The sequence below is a fragment of the Ascochyta rabiei genome, chromosome 16 (genome assembly GCF_004011695.2).
Source record: "Ascochyta rabiei chromosome 16, complete sequence".
NCBI classification, from domain to species: domain Eukaryota; kingdom Fungi; phylum Ascomycota; class Dothideomycetes; order Pleosporales; family Didymellaceae; genus Ascochyta; species Ascochyta rabiei.
This window is the reverse complement of record NC_082420.1, coordinates 977,468-996,720: the sequence shown is the minus strand read 5'-3', so window position 1 is coordinate 996,720 and position 19,253 is coordinate 977,468. Positions and strand designations below refer to the sequence as shown.

At 51.5% G+C, this 19,253-nt stretch overlaps 4 protein-coding genes across 4 annotated transcripts, besides 11 other annotated features; 2 read left to right on the top strand and 2 right to left on the bottom strand.

Moving 5' to 3' along the window:
• Positions 1 to 655: 655 nt before the first annotated feature.
• EKO05_0009249 (uncharacterized protein) lies at positions 656 to 3,319 on the bottom strand (the record flags this gene model as incomplete). Its single annotated transcript, XM_038946734.1, has 1 exon — positions 656 to 3,319. The coding sequence occupies one exon, from the start codon at positions 3,317 to 3,319 to the stop codon at positions 656 to 658; it is 2,664 nt and encodes an 887-aa protein (XP_038795849.1).
• Positions 3,320 to 3,357: 38 nt separating this feature from the next.
• Positions 3,358 to 3,400: a tandem repeat.
• Positions 3,401 to 6,499: 3,099 nt separating this feature from the next.
• Positions 6,500 to 8,013, top strand: EKO05_0009248 (kinetochore-associated Ndc80 complex subunit nuf2; the record flags this gene model as incomplete). Its single annotated transcript, XM_038942091.1, has 3 exons — positions 6,500 to 6,604; positions 6,650 to 6,913; positions 6,985 to 8,013. The coding sequence occupies 3 exons, from the start codon at positions 6,500 to 6,502 to the stop codon at positions 8,011 to 8,013; spliced, it is 1,398 nt and encodes a 465-aa protein (XP_038795848.1).
• A 337-nt stretch (positions 8,014 to 8,350) lies between these two features.
• On the bottom strand, positions 8,351 to 10,883 carry EKO05_0009247 (uncharacterized protein; the record flags this gene model as incomplete). The annotated part of the gene is made up of 2 exons (XM_038942140.1): positions 8,351 to 9,534; positions 9,593 to 10,883. 2 exons carry the CDS (start codon positions 10,881 to 10,883, stop codon positions 8,351 to 8,353), a joined length of 2,475 nt encoding a protein of 824 aa, XP_038795847.1.
• A 568-nt stretch (positions 10,884 to 11,451) lies between these two features.
• EKO05_0009246 (CCA tRNA nucleotidyltransferase) lies at positions 11,452 to 14,357 on the top strand (the record flags this gene model as incomplete). The annotated part of the gene is made up of 2 exons (XM_038941884.2): positions 11,452 to 12,985; positions 13,036 to 14,357. 2 exons carry the CDS (start codon positions 11,452 to 11,454, stop codon positions 14,355 to 14,357), a joined length of 2,856 nt encoding a protein of 951 aa, XP_038795846.2.
• Positions 11,782 to 11,919: a tandem repeat.
• Positions 14,136 to 14,175: a tandem repeat.
• Positions 14,358 to 14,746: 389 nt separating the features above from the next.
• Positions 14,747 to 14,847: a dispersed repeat.
• Positions 14,848 to 14,862: 15 nt separating this feature from the next.
• Positions 14,863 to 19,253: part of a mobile genetic element that runs on past the window's edge.
• Positions 15,540 to 15,596: a tandem repeat.
• Positions 15,719 to 15,722: a direct repeat.
• Positions 15,723 to 15,939: a long terminal repeat.
• Positions 15,723 to 19,253: part of a mobile genetic element that runs on past the window's edge.
• Positions 16,485 to 16,520: a tandem repeat.
• Positions 16,550 to 16,648: a tandem repeat.

Here is a 19,253-nt window from a genome sequence, read left to right as displayed (position 1 = left end):
CACCGGCAAGGGACAGTGGATTAGTCATAGCAAGTAGGTGTTAAAGGCTGTCAAGACAGCTCTGATTGAAACTACAGGGAGGCTTTGATAAGCCAAACATGGCGCCTGAGCGCGTTACATCTCCAAGATCTCAAGGCCTCCAGCCATCTCCTAGATTCTACATTTTGTCGAAACCCAGATGCACCGTGTAAGAATAAACCGGTGAAAACGCGCCCTTGCGTTCCCAATCGCCGGTGATCAGTCAAATCCCAAAGCCCGTTCGAGACTTTCGACCAAAAGGAATGAGAGGACACTAAAGCCGCGGCCTGCAGCTTGCATACAATACAATGTGGTATCACGCCTGAACAAATCTAACGCCGTCGCAAATCAAGTGTCAACGCTGACGCTGTGCAGTCTCTCAGAGACAAGCGTCTACTCTTCGCCGTCGTCTGCAGGTGTGTAGCAGAAGTACAGATCGTCCGTCAGCGGAAGAGATCGTCGGAATTTTGCATGTGCCAACCAGATACGAAATGACGCGCTAAAAGAAAGGTGGAATGAGTGACTGGGGTGGGTACAGTAAAGACTGACGATTACAAAGGAAAAACAAAAGGAGTGGCGTGGTGTGGCGGTCATGCAGTCTTCCTGAACGATCTCTCAGCGCCCCGGAATAGACCAGCTACTCGTGCTGAGACAACCTGCTGTGTGAGGCTGTGCTCGATCGCTTTTGTATGTCCAAAAGCTTGGCCGAGCCGGCACTGAGGTGCCGCACGTGGTGTTTTGCAAAATCCACGCTCTTTGCACGTTGTACCGTGGCTTGCTCGCCTGAATCATCTGATTGTGGCGAGTCCGGCTCCATGTCAAGCGTTTTCCGGGATTCTTCGGGCGATGGCGCATCCGCGTCAAACATGGTAAGCAAGCCCTCTGCAGACTTGACACGGACGTTGCGATGTACAACAGTAGGCTGGCGCGCAACGCCATCTTTGACATATTCGCTGTCTTCGGACCTTCGTGCAGGCGCTATAGCCTCGTCTTCCTCGTCAGACTCGGCAGCAGCATCGAGAGTGGCCATGGCAGTGCTGCTGGCTTTCCTTACCATGAGACCGCTCGACAGATTGGATCGGCGAAGCTCATCGGTCTGGGGAGTTAGTCTTTTGAAGTACTCGTCATCTGCCATTCCTAGCTCTTCGAAAGAATTGTTGAAGTCAGGATTCTGCTGGATGGCCGAGGAGGATACGCTGGACCGCATCATAGACTTGTTCGATATGCGGTTGACTGGCTTGCCTGATAACCATGATCCCTCTGAATCCACTGACGCAAGCGATTGTGACATCTTGTTGCCAAGTGGTAGACCTGGGCTTACGGGCGAATCCGAACGAGCATTGGCTGCCAACCCGACCGAGCCGACACGGAGGTCTGCTGGATTGTGCGCTCGGCGACGCGCAGCGATGGCACTGGTCGAAGGTACCTCCGGTGACGCCACCCGGGAATCGGGTGGAGAAATAGGAAATTCAGGTAGGTCTTCTCTAAACTTGGACATTGTACGACGAGGGACGCTGGACGGTCTTTTGATCTGAATTGGAGCGGTCGGTACAGTTGCAACCAGATGAGCTGGAAGTGGCTGGCGAGACATTGACTCTCGCGACGTGTTGGAGAATGAAGCTTCTGAAGGAGTGGCACGTCCCGGCTCTTGAGAGCTTCGCTTGCCTCGTCGAAAAAACGAGGCAAACGCACTCATCCGTCGCCCCTCTGAGCTGCGGCGGCGGAAACTAGAGCCCTGCTTGGATGTCGTTGTGTCGATGGTATCGACAGGATGTAACGACCCGCTTCTCGTGGGGTCATGATATGGTTCGACGGATTCGAAAGGTGACTCTTCAGCCAGCCTCTCGGAGAGCAACTCTGGCATCATCGAGACATTCGATGGTCCTCGAGTGTGGACGGGACCAGCAACGTTGCCTCGAGAGTAGCGAACGGCTTGGGCGTTTGAGATGATCATGTCCTCCATGGGTGTTTCTATTGGAGTGGGCAGTTGGCCATTATCGTTGCCAGTGGGAGTGGTGGACACCGATGTCTCGAGACGAAGTAGGGGCGGTGGCGTGAGGGGCCGCAACCATGGTGGCGTTGAAGGGGTTGCTGGGCGTATATCCTCCATTGGCACCACAGGCTCTTGGGTGGGTAGTGAGGGTTCTTGCATGGACACTGCTGCCTCTTTCTCGATGCCGAGTCCGATAGCTCCTACGGCATCACTCCGAATAGGTGCTGGCGGTGTGCCTTCTACGACAGCATTCTGTTGTTCGGCACGTCGTTCGAGTCGACGACGCAGACGCTCTTGATCTGCCTTTGCCTTCTTCTCCTGGCGCCGCTTGTCCCGGTCCAGAATCTCGCGCAGCGCACCGGCATCGAGCGTGTCGGCAAGGTCATCGATCCTGCTTGTCCTCTTCCATTGTTTGTCTTGCGCCGAACTGGTGGGCCTCCTCTCGCTGCGAGAGTTGCCCCTTTCTAGGCGAGCGGTTGGTGACGAGCGATCGCCGCCATAGTAGTATTGCGAGCCAACGGAGAATCGGATAGTTGGTCGTGGTGCGAAAATGTCGAGGGCGCTGACGCTGAAGGCACGAAGCTCGGAACTGCCGGACATGGACGAGTGTATCGAGTCTTCTAGGGGCAGCGAGATGATGGACTGCGGGCGCTCGAAGCGTGCGTTGAGGCCGGCCTTGACCTTCTTGCTGTCTCTTCGCAACATGCCGCCAGAGTTGGCAGCAGGTCGTTTCTGTGGCATTGGTAGAGTCATCGCGCGGATCTCCTCTTCGCGTATGTGATCATGCTCCTTGCGCTTTTTGCTAGATTTGCGGCGGGCCAGGGATGTTGCGTTGGGGGGACCCCTGCGCAGCGACTGGGGTCGCTGCAGCTTCCCCCGCTCTCTTGCCGTGTGCAGGCTTGTGTGTGAAGGAGAGTAGAAGTGGTAGGGCGCTGCGCTGTAGTCCTGGGTCACAGGCCGTAGGTGAGGAGAGTGGGCGAGGCGAGAGTGGTGTGGCAGGGCGGTGATGTCTTCAGCGCTCGTGTTGGGGTTGGGCAGACGCGCCTCTTTTGCAAAGCCAGGGTCGCGCGGTGGGTCGCTGAAAGGATTGGACTTCTCGACGTCGTGCAATGACGCCGTGGAGCGCGAACTCGTCCTTCTCCGGCGTCCGCCGCGCTGGCCGGGCCGATGTTGCAGGGCATCGCTGCCTTCGCCCTGGGCGACGATGGTTTGCTCTGTGACAGGCCGGCTCCTGTCCGCAGCCGCGGCGGCGCGACCCTCTTTTAATTTAGCGGCTCGTCCACTCTTTCGCCCAAACGGCCACGGCATGGCTGCACGTTGGCCGGCCTGGCGAGGACTTGGGCAGCGGTGGTGGTGGTGGTGGTGGTGACGGTGGTGACGGTGGTGGTGACGGTGCTGTGCTCAGCTCGTCGCCAGCGTGCCCAACGTGACGGCGCGAGGTGCTCTTTGCCTATCTAGAGTTGATGTCGCCGCACTGTTGGCTAGAATGCATCATGTCGCGGATGACTGGCAGAGTGCTTGGCGGCAGCGGAAGCTGTGGCAAGCAGCAGCGTGGGCACTGGGCAGGCGTCAGGGCAGGGCGTCCGAACAGGCGGCCGAACGGGCGTTCAAGCGTTGAAATGCAGGCCGGCGTAAGTGCGAAAGTGCGAAACTGGGAAACCGGGAAGCAATTCGAGAGACGGCAGAGGAAGGGAGAGGCGGCCGTGATGATTGATCGAGCACCCTGGGCCTGGGGCTGCTGGACGGCGTGTGTGATGTAAGGGACTGACAGTCACGCAGCGGCGCTGCTGAACCTTGGAAAGGCTCGGACTGCTGTGAGCCTGTGACGATGGAAGCTAGAGAGCCCCCACCACGAGGCACGCCAAAAATACCCCTTCAGCCTTCTGGTTCGGGGAATTGCCCTGGCGCACGCTGGTCGCTGGCCGCTGGGGTCCGCCGGTGCCACCTCGTCAACGCACAGGCGACCGCTGCCCTGCCCGCTGCGGTCGAGTACCTTGCCACCGATGCATCCTTACGCCGCCTGGCTGCTCAGATACGGCTCGAATGCCGCTCGAATACTGCTCCAAAGACATGCTGCAAACCGCATTGTCACGCAGGCGATCAAGTGTGACTGCCCCCGTCATTCATTGGACGCCAATCACACTCCCAGTTGATCGCTGACGATCCCTCCGGTCGAGCCTGCCTTCTTCACAAGCAGAAGGAAGGCGCGAGTGCTAGACCCACTGTGGCCACGCTACTCAAAACGCCTCGTGTCCACCATGGGATCCATGGCCGCCACAGCCCTCGTTCAACCGCCAGCAACTGGTCCCCATGAAGTGTGGATCTCCTCGAGCACCAGTTCAATCTCTCGACCACGGCTCACAGCAAGTCGGGCCTCTCAACTCACGCGCTTCATCTGACGCCGTCACTATAGACTACGAACAGAGCCATGCCCAGTGATGTCTGAAGATTCTAGGCCTTTCGCTAGCGACAGATCACGCCGAGGATCACGGAACGGCGCATGGGAGTGCTGCAGAAAGTATCGAAATCCGCGGAACGTGGAGAGCCACGTCGGTTTGGCAGCGTCCGCCAGCAACGGTATCGACACTAGCCGTTGACGCGGTGCTTCTCCTCCAACCACTGTCATCGAGCTCAGCTCCTACGAGCAGACCTCCCTAGTCGAAGAGACGTTTGTGAACAACACTTTGCAACCCCCTTGAGGTACCCAGGCCTCCAGCAGCCATGGATGCAAGTGTAGCTGTCCAGTTTGACCAACCCTTACTGCGGACTCGATTACAAGCACATCACTGCAATCGACGCAGCAACTCGGCCGGCTCCATGTGTAGTGTTTTCGTGCTTCTCATGTAAAAGCAGCCTCTTGAAGCTGTGTAACAGAAAGAGCATGGCATGCACCTGTTTCAACTACTTGATGTTGTGTCCGACCATGTCTCACCTTAGGCTGCACGTCTGGCAGCTGCCCTCAGAAGATCCGTGGATCTTTCAGGCTCCGGCCTCCTACGGTAGATCGCCTTGCTGATGCTTCGACAGCAACTACTCGAATATCTACTGTCGACACCTGCTGCATCGCCGTGAAACAACGTTTGGCTCACTTCGACTTATCGGCGTTCCAGGATCTTCCGGGGAAGATGCACAAATCCCGGTACGCTATTTGACCCGGGCTGCTTTTGTGGGCCCCGACTAGGACCCTTGAACTATCTGGCTCCTGCATGCCGGCACGATTGCTTCGACTCCTGCATGTTGATCGACAAACACATATGACATTACACATGAACGCTGTCTCCTTTTTCTTCGCTGAACTCAAACACAGCAGATAGGAGTCCGCATGCCATCTGTCGTTTGCTATCCTACTATTGCAGTGCTCTTCGGCTCGTGCCATACTGCTGCATAGGGAGGTACACGTTTAGACAGCCAAGCTCGAGCTCAGACGAGGCTACTGCCCATAACAGAACTTAGCAGCCAATCCGGCGAGATCTGCTGTGTTGTACAGATAAGCTCGACAGCTCAGCATGCTTACACCGCAGCAGTCACCGCAACGGGGAAGCAGACGCGTGCATTGAAGCGAGGCCACAGCTTTTCGAGGATACTGCCAACAATTTCCGAGTTGCTGGGACGAGCACCAATGTGTCACGATCTTCATCGATTGTCGTGGAACGAAGCACTCAGCTAACGGTTGACTTCCTACGTGGCCTTTTATCGGTCTTTGTTGAGTCTGAAGGATCATTGTATTCTCCAACAATTGCTCCTTGCGTACGGACGTGCAACGCTGTCTGATGCGACAAGTCGCCTGTGGATATCGGTATGCAAAGGTTTCTGAACTTGTAAAACAACCGGAGCAACTTTGTAGTTCGCTCACAAGCAGTCATCTTGGCATGATTCCAACAATGCATGTGCATCGGCTATGATGGTCTTGCTTTGCTGTCTTTTTGGACACATTACCAAGTCGACAATCGTGCACACCAGCGATTTGTAGTGTGGATGTAGTCGCTTCTTCCTAAGCGTACAGCTTTAGTCCTTGAGGTTTTTGCTGCGTTCTTACCAGTGATTGGTGTTTAGTTTCTTAATGCATACAGGTATGCATGCAAAGATTGTACGTGGGTTTCTGTGGGCAAACAAGAGATGTGAACATGATTCATCACCTACACGGCTCCAAGAGTCCAAGACGAAACGTGTTCGAGCGTCTTCAGGCGAGATAATCAACTGGAAAAACCATCGATTGCATCTAGCGTTCGTTTAGGCTATCATGAGGGCTGAGTTACCAGTGGCTACATTGATATGCCCATCTGTCTAAAGCTATTGCTTTGCCGCGTGGTGAGCTGCCTGTCAACGCTGAGCTAACCGCATGGAGTAAGTGCCGCTCGTTCGTTGCCAACGCTTTGTTGACAAAACACGACTCCCGGGAACATCAACACCGCCGCATTACAGCGATTTCGGACCCAACATCATACCGCCGCAACCTCCTGAATATTGTAATTGCATTTGCAGCCCATCATGTCTTACGGTCCGCGCATGAGCATGGCTCCGCGCACCACCTCCCATGGAGCTCACAACCAACGTGCGCCTGCACCGCAAGAAAACGATGCTTTTATGACACTGGTATGCGCTGCAGAACGTCACACAGACTAACACTGACATACCCAGCCCGACTCTGAGATTGCCGGGTGTATAACAGACATTGGCATCACTTTCACTGTCGCAGATCTCCAGAAGCCCAACCCTCAGATCATACAAAAGGTCTTCGAATGGCTTGCGGAGCTGCTCATGAACACCACGCGCGAAGTGGTTGCGCCTGCGATGCGTGCCGCTGCAGAGGATATGTGCGGCGATGGTGCTGAGCGTTTGTTCACGAGCGACACGCGCGATCTGATGGCCTTTTTCGTCATCCTCAGGAAACTGCTGCGAGAGGTACGTGCCAGGGCTAACGTGCTACCGCGACCACAGAATCAACAAGGGGACCGTAGGCTGACTGCTTGAAGTGTGGCATCCAGGATTTCACATTCGCGGACCTCTACAAGCCAACACATCATCGACTGGTTAAGATCTTCTCGTACATGATCAACTTTATAAGATTCAGAGAGTCACAAACAGGAGTCATCGACGAACACTTCAACAAAGCTGAGCGCACGAAGCTCCGCATCGAGCAGCTGTACAACGATAAGGAGGCGAAAGAGCTGCAGCTCGCTCAACTCCAGCGCAACCGATCAGCCACCGAAAGGCTCATGCAGGAGAAAGAGAAGCGCAACGCAGAACTCAGAAACAGGCTACTGGAGCTGAAAAGAGGTCAAGAGGCGGTTGTAGAGAAGCTTGAGCGCGCAAAGGCAGAGCAGGCCAGGCTCAAGGAGATGCTTCAGCAGAAAGTCGAGAACAAGGAGAACGTGCAGCGCGAGGTCATCAAGCTGAAGCCGTACACACAACAGAGCCCAACAGCACTAGAAGACTCACTGCGCGACCTCAACGACCGGCTTTCCGCCGACAAGAGTTACATCGACTCTCTAGACCGCCGCGCTCGTGCTTTGCAGACTTCACACGACTCATTCGGTGTGGTCACGGCCGATGTCACATCATGCACTCGACTTCTGACAGACGTTCAAGCCGACCTAGCCAAGGAAGAAGAAGAGTTGGCGAAGGCATCACGGCACCGAGATGCACTTGCAGACCGCAGCAACAACGTTAGAGACGTTGAGAGGCAAGAGCGACTTCTGCAAAAACAGTTGAGCAACGTCAATGGGCGAACCGAAAAGCTGAAAACAAAGGGCAACGAGGAGGCAGAACGCGCACGAAAGCGCATGGAGGAGCTGCGCGATACGCATTCCAAGCTGACGGAAGAACGGGGCGAGAAGGGCCGCGACATGGAGAGGCGGCGAGTGCGAATCGAGCAGACGGAGAAGAAGATGGCGGAGCTCAAGGACAACATTGAGAATGAGGTGCATGCTGCGCATGACGAGTACCTGAAGATGGAGAGCCACATCAAGCTCTACATCACTGAGATGGAGCAGAGCATCTAGGAGTGCTGCGCTGTGCGCACGACTCTACAGAGTCCGGATTGGTGTCGTTGAGATGTGATGTATCATGCATGGCGTTTGGGTCTTGGTGCTTCTCGATACCTCGGTTCATTTTTACTTGAACAATGATGCCGTCAAGGTTTCACATTGGATCTTCCTAGTCGATGCAGAAGTGTCCACGACTTTTGAGGGAGAAGGGAGAAGGGAGAATCGTGAGCGTCATGCACATTTGCGTCATTATACATGTGTATCGTATGCTCGAAAAGCACGCCTGTGCCATGCACAACCCAACCACATGTCGAAACAGGAGGGCCTCGACTCGATTCCGACACCGACCGCTTCACTCAAACCCCTCGGCGAGCGGATCGCTCTTCTCTCCTCTCTCCAGCGCAGGGCTCAACGGCCCAGCATCGCCGGCTGACGCAGGAGCCATCCAACTCTTCCTGTGCGCGCGCGGACTCTTGTCCAGCGTCTCAGCCACGACGTCGAGCTCGACCGCGGGCTTCCCGTGGGCGTCTTCCGGCTCGTGTGGGCCGGCTGCAAAGCCCTGATTGGCTAGCCGCAGCCCGAGAATCTGCTGTCGCAGGTCGTCGATGAAGCGCTGCATCTCGTCAAACGGCAGCTTGACGGCCGCGCCGTCTCGGGTCTCGGCGCGCGTGTGGTAAAGCCGGAGAGCGGTGTCGAGACACTTCTCCGCCTGCTGGCTGCGGTCCAGGCGCCACCACGCTTCGGCAGCCAGCACGGCCCAGAGCGCGGCTTTCCTGCGGCGGCTGCCCAGGCGGTAGGTCCCGATGCCTGTGCGGATGCTGTAGCACGCTGCTATGCGCTCTGTGACGAGAGCGTGGCCAGTGCTGCCTACGAGTCCGGTCTCGAGGATGCGCGTGCCCCAGCGCGCGGCGTCGTCGGCGGCGCTAGAGCCCCGGAGGCGAAGGATCTCGGTGGAGAGGGCGAGTGTGCGGAGTGCGTAGTAAGGTGCTGCGCTGCGTTGGCGGTCGGTGTACGAGTAGGACGCTGCTTCGATCCAGGCATCGATGTTCTCGGTTCGGTTCTTCGAGGAGAGGGGTGTTGGGGCCATGAGTGCGGATAGAGCGGCCATTTCGCTGGCTCCAGCAAAGTGTCGCCATGCTTTGTCGTTCTGGAAGTCGGTGCGCAGAATGTCATAGGTGGAGAGGGCAAGTTTCCAGTCTCGCAGCATGAAGCAGTAGTCCGCCAGCCGGCGCATAATGGCCTCGGGGGCGTCGGGGCGGTAGAAACCCTGCAGGCTGTCATAGTTGGAGTTGGAGGAAGGGGATGCCGAGGCACTGTTGCGGGAGCTGCCAAAAGGGGTCCAGCGCTTGGAGAGCGACATGAAGCGGCCTGAGAGGCCACGGCGACGAGACAAGATCTGTTCGTTCCAGGTCGCCACGCTACGCTCCATGTTGGGAATGATGGATTGTGTGACAAGTTCGCGGATGAAGGTGCGCAAGCTGCTTATATCGGAGTCGGGGAAGTAGGGGGTGGGATCGGTGATGTCGTCTGTGGTTTCTAGAGAGACAGGTCAGTGCACAGCTGGGTACTTGTTGCTGCCAGAGTCCAGACCTACCTCGCTTCTGGATCTCTGCCAGTTCCTCGGCAGCGGAAATCCACTCGCATGTTGGTAATCGCACGCTGTCATCATCTGAAGGTATGCACTCCTGACTCTTCAGCCGCAGGAGGTGGCAGTGTAGACCAAAGTGCCGTTTCATGGAATCGAAGGTTTGATTGGACTTTGCGATGTCTCCGTTCTCCTCGTCGTGGACAAGGAGGTAGTAGCGCAGGAAGTCGTTCTCCACCCATTGCGGGAAGCGCAGGTCCCCATCATGCTGTCTGTTGTACAGCCTTCGAAGCTCTTCGATTGGATGTGGGTTGGAGGAGCTGATGGCTATTATGCCCGCGACAGGGTGCGCAAACGTCTCGTGAGGGACAATGGGTAGGCCTGACAGCAGTCGGCGGAGGTAGAGGGTGTAGAAAGGCGAGGCGGAGCTCTCCGTCTGTCTGCTCGGCTCGGGCTTGGCCATGTAGTCTGACGTTGGATCCTGATGGTTGAGCTCGGAGTACTGCACGTGTCGGTCCACGACTTGCTCGATCTGCGACACGTCGCCACCGGTCCGTCGTGGCGGCGGCGTGGAGTCGGCAGATGCGCGCTGGCCCCCTCGGAGGTCTGGGTAGGCATCCTCGACGGCCACGAAGCGCACCCCGAAATCGACATGGCTCTTGCTTGCGCCAATGCTGTCTCGTACGGTGACCTTGCCGGGAACGAGCTCGCCAAAGGGCCTGAGCAGGTCTAGCAAGCCTCCGGTCAGCCCCTTGCCCCTGATGAGCTTCTCGGTCTCGGCATCTGCCAACACGGCGACGTGCGGGACGAATGCGCGCTGCACGAGCGTCCTGTACTCATCGGACACGCCTGGCGGCAGGCTGCTGGGCGTCGCCGTCCCACTGGATCGCGCGCCCGGCGAGAAGACGGAGCCGGGCGCGGGCGCGGTCGAGGCAGTCGGCGTTGCGGTGCCGGAGCCGGGGCGTGAGTGGGAGAGGGTCGAGAGGGTCGTGGTGGACTCGAACAGCTTGGACAGGCTCGGGTTCGAGCGGCGGTATGGCAGCGACGCGGGCTGCCTGGGTGGTGTGGCGGGCTGCCTGGGTGGTGTGGCGGGCTGCCTGGGTGGTGTGGCGGGCTGCCTGGGTGGTGTGGCGGGCTGCCTGGGTGGTGTGGCGGGCTGCCTGGGTGGTGTGGCGGGCTGCCTGAGTGGTGTCGCGGGCTGCCTGGGTGGTGTCGCGCGCTGCCTGGATGGTGTCGCGGACGCTTCTACGCTCTGCGGCAGGTTCGGAGGCGTGGGCGTGGCATCTTGCGGCGGCGTCATGGGAGGCTAGGGCGGGGCGCCCGTGGGGTTCTGAGTGCGCGCGGGCGGTCTGGCTTGTCTGTCGGCATGTATCCTGGGTCCGGTCGCAGGCAGGCAGCGGCTGTACACGGCTTCGAGCTTCGAGCTTCGAGCTTCGATGGGGTGCGGCGCGCTCGTGGCTGCGGGCGGGCGCGGTGAGTTGGCGCTTGACGCTGTTCTTGCGGCCGCGAAGCTTCCTGACTGGACCAAGGCCGGCATCTCCATCCACGCAGACACACCACCGCCGCACCCGCAATGTGCAGAGAGCCGTAAACGCCAGGAGACCGCCCCCACACCCACATGCATGTCTCGCTCTCTGAGTCGCGCCTGTCGATTGTCTTCACCGCGAGCAATTTCTCTCTTCTACAAATCTGACCTGGCTCCACCAACCACCGCTCGACTCACCACTTCACCCCAACCGAGCCCGTCGCCCACGTTGGCCCTGCAGCGCATGTCAACCACACCTTCTCCGCCCCACCTGCCAGAGCGGAGCGCTAAACGGCGGAAAACAGAAAGCCCCTCACCTCGACTCATCCATCCATGCGGCACAATGGCTTCAGAAACACCACCAAGCTCGGTTCGGCTCGAGCTCACAGAAGTCGAGACCAAGCTCCGCCAACTTCTGCTCGATGTGGCTGCCTACATTGACCAACAGCCCACTCCAAACGAGGAGCCAACTGCTGTCCAAGTGCCGGAGAGCCTTGCAAAAGAGAAGATTGTACTCCGCTGGACAGGAGGCTGGGTGCGCGACAAACTGCTGAAAGTGGGCAGCCACGATATCGACCTTGCCATCAACAAGATGACAGGTGAGCACTTTGGCCTCAAGCTGCAAGAGTACCTGGAGATACCAGGAAATGCCGAGAAGCATGGTCTGATGGAAAAGACCGACGAGACCGACGAGACCGACGAGACCGACAAGACCGACAAGACTGACAAGACCGACAAGACTGACAAGACCGACAAGACTGACAAGACCGACAAGACTGACAAGACCGACAAGACTGACAAGACCGACAAGCTCAGCGGCAAGGACAAGGCGAAAAGGATTGCGCCTGGCCTTCACAAGATCGAGGCCAACCCTGAGAAATCAAAGAACCTGGAGACAGCAACAACCAACATCATGGGTATCGACTTGGATCTCGTCAATCTCAGGAAAGAAACGTACAACGAGGTCTCTCGCAACCCCCAGATGGAGTTTGGCACTGCTGAAGAGGACGCTGTCCGAAGAGATGCCACTGTCAACGCCATGTTCTTCAATCTGCATACATGCCAGGTCGAGGACTTTACAGGCCAAGGCTTCGACGACATGGCTGCCAAGATCATACGGACTCCGCTCGAACCCGTCCAGACCTTCAAGGACGACCCACTCCGAGTGCTGCGTCTGATCCGCTTTGCTACCCGGCTGGACTACATCATCGACTCCGAGACGGAGAAAGCCATGGCGAATCCAGAGATCCAAGAGGTGCTCAAGATCAAGATCAGTCGAGAACGTGTGGGCATCGAGCTGGAGAAGATGCTAAGGGGCCCTCGACCACGAATGGCGCTCGAGCTCATCAACCGCTTTGGCCTCTACCGAACCGTGTTCACGGATCCCACAAGGCACCTCCCAGCCGAGCCCGAGACAAGCCTGTTCCAACCGGCTTTCGAGTTTGTCGACTCTGTTGTCCACGGCAGCTTCAAGGACTCTGTGATTGCAGACCAGCTTGTTCGTAATGCGGACGAGCAATACCTCGCTTGGATCGGCGCTACCATGATGCCATGGGCCGACGCACCAACTGTTCCTCATCAGAAACCTCTTCAGCGACCCTACTTCCCTGCCTATCTCGTGGCCCGGGAGGGGTTCAAGGCTCCCAACAAAGTCTGCGATGTCGTTGCTGCTTCGCTAAGCAGCAGTCAAGAGATCCGCAGCCTAGTGGCACAGTGCGCCAGGGGTCTCCAGCGCCCTGACACCATCAACCCGACCAACGATGCGACTGCCAGAGATACATTGGGTATGGCGATCCGCCGTTGGGGCTCGTCATGGCGGACACAAGTTTTGTTCAACTTGATCTACGAGGTCGTGCTCGGCAACACATCGCAGGAGCGTAAGTAGCGATTTTGCACCACTCAAAACCTCTCCACTCACGCGTCACAGAACTTCTTCGCTCGTACTCTTCCTTCCTCTCGCACCTCGCCAAGCTTGAGATTCTGGACGCAGACACCTTCAAGCCTCTGCTCAAAGGCACCGATCTTGCCAAAGCCCTCTCCACCAAACCAGGTCCTTGGATGAAAGATGCTCTCGATGTAGTCATGGCCTGGCAACTGCGCAACCCATCAGCTACCGATCCAGCCGAAGCCATCGAGGCCGTCAAGAAGGCCAGAGAGAGTGACAGTGAGCTTCCCCAACGCCTCGCCTCGCACTTGCTCAAGCTTACCATACCACCTTTCTTTCCACAGACTAAGCCGACCAGCGCAATCGAGCTGCCGTCCAAGCCCGCTCCATGGAAGGATCCACACAACGACTACGTTCTGGGCCTGCTGGGCTGGTCGATCAAGGCGCTCGATAGGAAAGCAATAGAACAGAACTGGCATCTACTAGTTCCACCTATCCTTAAGATGATCGACGACGCCGAGGCCAAATACAAGGCGAGAGGGTGCCAACTCCTTCAACAGCTGCTCTCCGCCCTCGTGTACCAACCGCGACCCAACGATGTGCCCACGAAACCCAGCCCAAGCTTCTCATCCCAAACACCCGCCGCCTTCCTCGTACGAACCGGCTACCGCGCAGTCTTTGCTTCGACCCTGTGGCCTCTGTTCACCTACATCCCCTCCCTCACCCCAGAAGCCGAGTCGGTCATCATCTTCCAATCCCTCTACGACCCGCTGCGCTCCCTCGCCACGCTCTCCGTGTCCCCAGCCAAGCAAACCCAGTTCCTCGATAAGCTGATACGCGAAGGCTGCCTAGCGCCTCTATCGCACCTGCCCACACCGTCGTCGTACCCAGATCTCGCGTGCACGATCCTCCGCCAACTGCCCGACACGATACCACTCCTCGGCATCGAGACAATCAAGCATCTACCCAGCCTGATCCCCTTGCTCGCGTCGATCCTGCAAGATCCGTTTGTGCTGGCCCACGGGCATCTGTGTCTTGCGGCGCTCGCGGCGCTGCAGAGCGTGCTGCAGAATACGTGGCCGAGGGTGCCCGCGCACAGGGCGGCTGTTGCGCTGGGGTTGAGCGTGCTGAGACAGCGGTGTGAAGAGGAAGAAGAAGAAGAAGAAGAAGAAGGAGAAGAAGCCATTGACAAAGGTAGCCAAGAGGTAGCTGTCAGGACGCAGATCAGGCACGAGCTCAAGCAGACGGCGGGCCTGCTGGACGTGATTCTGAGCCACAGCGAGGTGAGGCAGACGTGGGAGGCGGAGAAGAGAGAGCTGGTGCGCGCGGACGAAGGACTACAGGGCTTCTTCGAGGATGGATGAGGTCGCGCGGTGATGGATGAGTTGCTGCTACATCACATTACTTTTATACAGAAAGGAAAAGAAGAGCAGCTAGTACATTACATTACCTTTGTGTAAAAGAAAAAAGTAGCTGCTACATCACATTACTTTTATACAGAAAGGAAAAGAAGAGCAGCTACTACATTACATTACCTTTGTGTAAAAGAAGAGTAGCTGCTACATTACATTACCTTTATGTAAAAGGAAAAAGTAGCTGCTACATTACATTACTTTATATATAAAAGAAAAGAAGAGTAGCTAGTATATTATATTACCTTTATATAAAAGAAAAGAAGAGTAGCTACTACATTATATTACTTTATACAGAAAGGGAAAAAAAGAGCAGCTAGTATATTATATTACCATTGTCAAGACCACAGCTCTGCCCACTGTGCCAAGCATGCCTCAAAAAGGTAACAATGCTCACTTTAATAGTGAGACAGCGGCCAGAACAGTACTTATTTGCTGTAAGTGTAAAGAGTGTACATGTAAAGAGTGTACAAAGCAATCACAAGAGAGGATAGGGTTAAAGAGGATAGCAGGTGTATTAAGGTACGTAGTGTGTAGTAACAAGACTAATTCCTAGAGTATTAGCAATAACCTCTAACACCTTTATATAGTCTAGGCTGGCTAGCCCTATAGTAGCTCGCTAAGACTACTAGAGGTACCCCTAGGCCTAGCGCCTAACAATGCCTCCCTTCTCTAGATTATTTAGCTTAAATAATGGTATAATTAGCAATACTGTATTATTTTAGCCTAGCTTTAGACGTGTTTACTCTGTCTATCCTGTTATAGCTAATTCTGACTAGGTCTAGGCATTTTAGACGCCTTATAAGGCTAGATAGAGCTTAATACTAATTCTACCTTTACCTAGTAAAAGTTAAACAGAAATCCTCTCTTACCTCTTACTTTACCTCTAGGGTCTAGGCAGCTGCCTGCGCAGGCTAAAGCTCTAACTAGGTAGCTGGCAGTATATAAGCTATCTATACCCCTAGTTTTATTAGTTACTAATATATCCTACTTTATTTTAGTAAGTACTAACCTATTCTGTCTAGCACTTTTATAAGGATAGCTAAGCGATTTTCTAGGTCTTTCTAGCACGTTCTAATACGTTTTAGCAGATAGCACCGCACAAGACGCCTTAGTAACCTTTTTAGACTATTCCTAACTGCTACTGCCTACTACTAACTAATACTAACTATTACTAACTACTATTTACTATAGCTGTTATGTTAATGCCTGCTTACTATAAGATTAACATTGCTAAGAATAGTAGGACTGCTAAGTAGTGCTGTATGCTATATCTCTACTATATTACTAATAGTAATATCTATAGGGACTATTATTTCTCTACTAACCTAGCTTTATAGGGTAGCCTACGCTATAGGGAAGCCTAGGCCTACTACTACAGAGAGTGTTATAATAGTAATAAGAATTGCCTATTAGTACGTGTTTTGTCTCCTTTTAGCTTGTTTTAGCATCTTTTAATATATTTAGGGCCCTAATAAGTATGCTAACAGCTATTTAAGGCTTTCTAGCAACATAGCGCGCCTTTACTCTAGTTGCTGCCTAGTTACTACTGCTTGTGCTGCTATTGTTAATACTGCTAGAGTTAAGACTACCCCTATAATACCTGCTACTACTATGCCTATGTCTATTAATAAGAAGACTATAATAGGTAAGTCTATTATTAACTAGGCTAGCTTGTTACTAGGTATAATACAAAAGTACGTTCTAACATGTTTTAGCTTATTATAGCATAATCTAACCTTTATAGGAACTATTTACTATAGGAAGAGCTACTTATACTCTATAATAGTAACACTTACATATATAAGTTAACCTTATCTAGCATCTATATTAAGAAGTAAGATTAATCTAAGGCTAGCGCTGTTAAGGCTAAGATAAAGCAAAAGAAGATGTTAGAGGAGAGTAGTAGTAAGTCTAATCTAGATGCGCCTATTACCCCCTGTAAGAAGGTATTATAGCACGTTTTAACCTATTTTAATAATATCTAACTTCTTTTAGTTAAAGTACTAGATTACAGGTACTAGCAAGACCCTAGGTTAGCTCTAGGAGGAGCGGGAGGAGCAGGAAGCTGCCGAACAGGCTGCTGCTAATGCTGCTACTGCTGCTGCTGCTGCTAAGAAGCCTTATAGTAGTTGTAAGGCTGCTACTTATACCTATAGTAGTAGTTATAGTTAATAGATGTTCCCTATAATAGAAGGTTTAGATTAATAATACTTAAGTTTATAGTTAGTAGATAGTTTTAGGCTAATATAGCAATTAGGTGTATTATACTCTTAGATAGTCTAAATAATATAAAGAAGGTGTTCTTCTATACTAATTCTTCTATATTTGCTTATAATTATAACTATATAACGTAGTATATAACTTTCTTTATCTCCTTATATAAGAAATAGCTATAATAGGCTAGAAGATATCTGCTTTAGCTAGTCTGTATTTCTTAGGGTAAGGTAGGGTTATGTTTTCCCTTAGCGTAAACTATTAAACACTTATTAATTAAAAAACCCCTGTAGGGAAAAATTATAATTAAGTAAAGGTATTTAGCCTTTTTAGTACCCCCCTTTTTTAGACTTTAATCTTAATGTCTTATTACGCAGTCTAAGCAGTTACCTTATTATTTTCTAGTATTATTTTAGCCCTTCTTTAGAAAGATTTGTGCTAATTTCCTAAGAGTTTTCTAATTTAGGGAATCTGTCCTACTTAATAAGGTATTCCTACTGTCTGTTATCTAGTTGCCTTCTGTTAAGGACTTTTTCTATATCTTATACCTTCTTTTCCCCTTTAACTATAGGTTCTTGTATTTATTCCTATATAATTAGGAGTTAGCTTCTTAGTATATATAGGTCTAGCAGTAACGTATAGAATACTAGGTAGATCCCTTTTATTTCTAGTAGGTCTACTCTGTATGCGCTGGGGCTAATCTAGGCTGTAATAGTCCTAGGTCCTAGGTATTTCTAGTCTAGCTTCTTTTTTAGGCGTACTATCCTAATGTTCTTACTAGAGACTAGTGCTTTGTTGCCTACTTTAAAGGGTGCTAGTAGTTGTTTCTTATCTAAGTGTTTCTTTTAATACTTATTTAACTTTTCTATGTTTACTTTACAGGTAGCCTGTAAGGTAATAACTCTAGCAGCTAATTCCTTTATAAGGGGAGATTCTCTGCCTTTTAATGCTAAAGTAGGCTAATCTGTGCTCCTTAGATCTATACTATAACAGGCTTAAAAAGGTGTTATATTTATAGATGCGTAAATACTATTATTATATGTAAATTCTACAATTAAAATCTATAGGGCCTAATTGTCTTATTCTAGAGTATAATAGCAACGTAAGTACTGTTTAAGAGTCTAATTTTGCCTTTCTGTTTAGCTATCTGTCTAGGGATAATAGGCTAACATTAAGACTTGTCTTAAGTTTAAATAGTAGTTAAAGGTTTCCTACGTCTTTAAGTTTATTAGCAGCCCTTAATCTAAGATAATTTGTGCTAGCGCGCTGTGTAAGCAGATAATTTCTCTAATCTAGGTGTGTGCTAGATCTTTTCTATCCTAATTAGCCCTAGCTAGTATATAGTGTGATATTTTAGTTAATTTACAGACTACTAGTATAGAGTTATACACCAGCCTAGCCACCTTACTAGAGAGTAATTCTGTAATAAAATCTATTATTACGTCCTTCTATAGTTAGCTTAGTACTAGTAAAGGTTATAATAACCTATACAGTTTATGTTAGGCAGTAGTTAATCTCCTACATACTAAGCAGTTATAGCAGTAGTTAGATACATCCCTATTAATACCCTTCTAGGTGTATCTGCGCTAAATCTTCTCTAAGGTCCTTTGTGCTCTAAAGCGTCCTAACATTAGGTTATTATAACGTTCTTTAATAACTTACACTTTATCTCTTAGCCTTATAAGTAAGATACGCCTCTCCTTCGCTATATTGTCTTTTTCTAGGTTATTTTATCCTATTTTAATATTACTTAACTCTTTTTTAGTACTAGAGAGTTTGTCTGTGTTTTCTAAGTCCGTTGTTAGCTCTGTCTAACTGTTCTCTCTTAATTCTTCTCTTTTAAGATCCCTTATGTCCTTTCTTCCTTTTACAGACAAACAAAGGGTTATAGCTGCTACTAGAGAAGCATTAGGGTCCTTTCTAGTTAGGATCTCCTAAAGTAGTTATATAAAAGCCTTAATATACTAATATAAGGGGTCTTACGCCTCTCTTATATAATTAGGATGCTGTAAGGGTCTATCTATAGGGTTTATAGACCCTAGGTAATAAGTAATTATAAAGTTAAACTTAGATAGTACTAAGTATGCCCTTACTTGCTAATAGCTAAGAACCTTTGTCTCTATAAACTATTTTAGGTTTTAGTAATCTGTTAAGATCTTAAAGAAGGTACTGTCTAAGTATCTTTGATAATACTATAGGCTCTAGATAATTATAAGAAGTTCCTAGTTATAAGTATTATAGTTATACTCTGCTTAGATTAACTTCTTTAAATAGAAGTCTACAGGCCTTTATTAGGCCAGCTTCCCCTCCCTAGGAACTAGTTAACCAAGGAATCCTAAGATAGCGCCTCTAGAGGTATCTACTTTAATCCTAGTCTGTCTCCTAGGTACAAAATAAACTAAGATAGGTACGTTAATAAATAAGTCCTTTATATTCTAGAAAGCTTATAGAGATTCTTTGCTTAGCTTAAGAGGCTAACTCTCCTCCTTCCTTATTGCTTAACTAGATTTAGCCAAATTTAGCCCTTTCTAGGTTAATTAGGTTAATAGTAAGGCTAATTTAGAAAACCCTGTAATAAATCTCTAATAGTAGTTTATAAAGCCTATAAATACTTAGATATTATAAACTGTG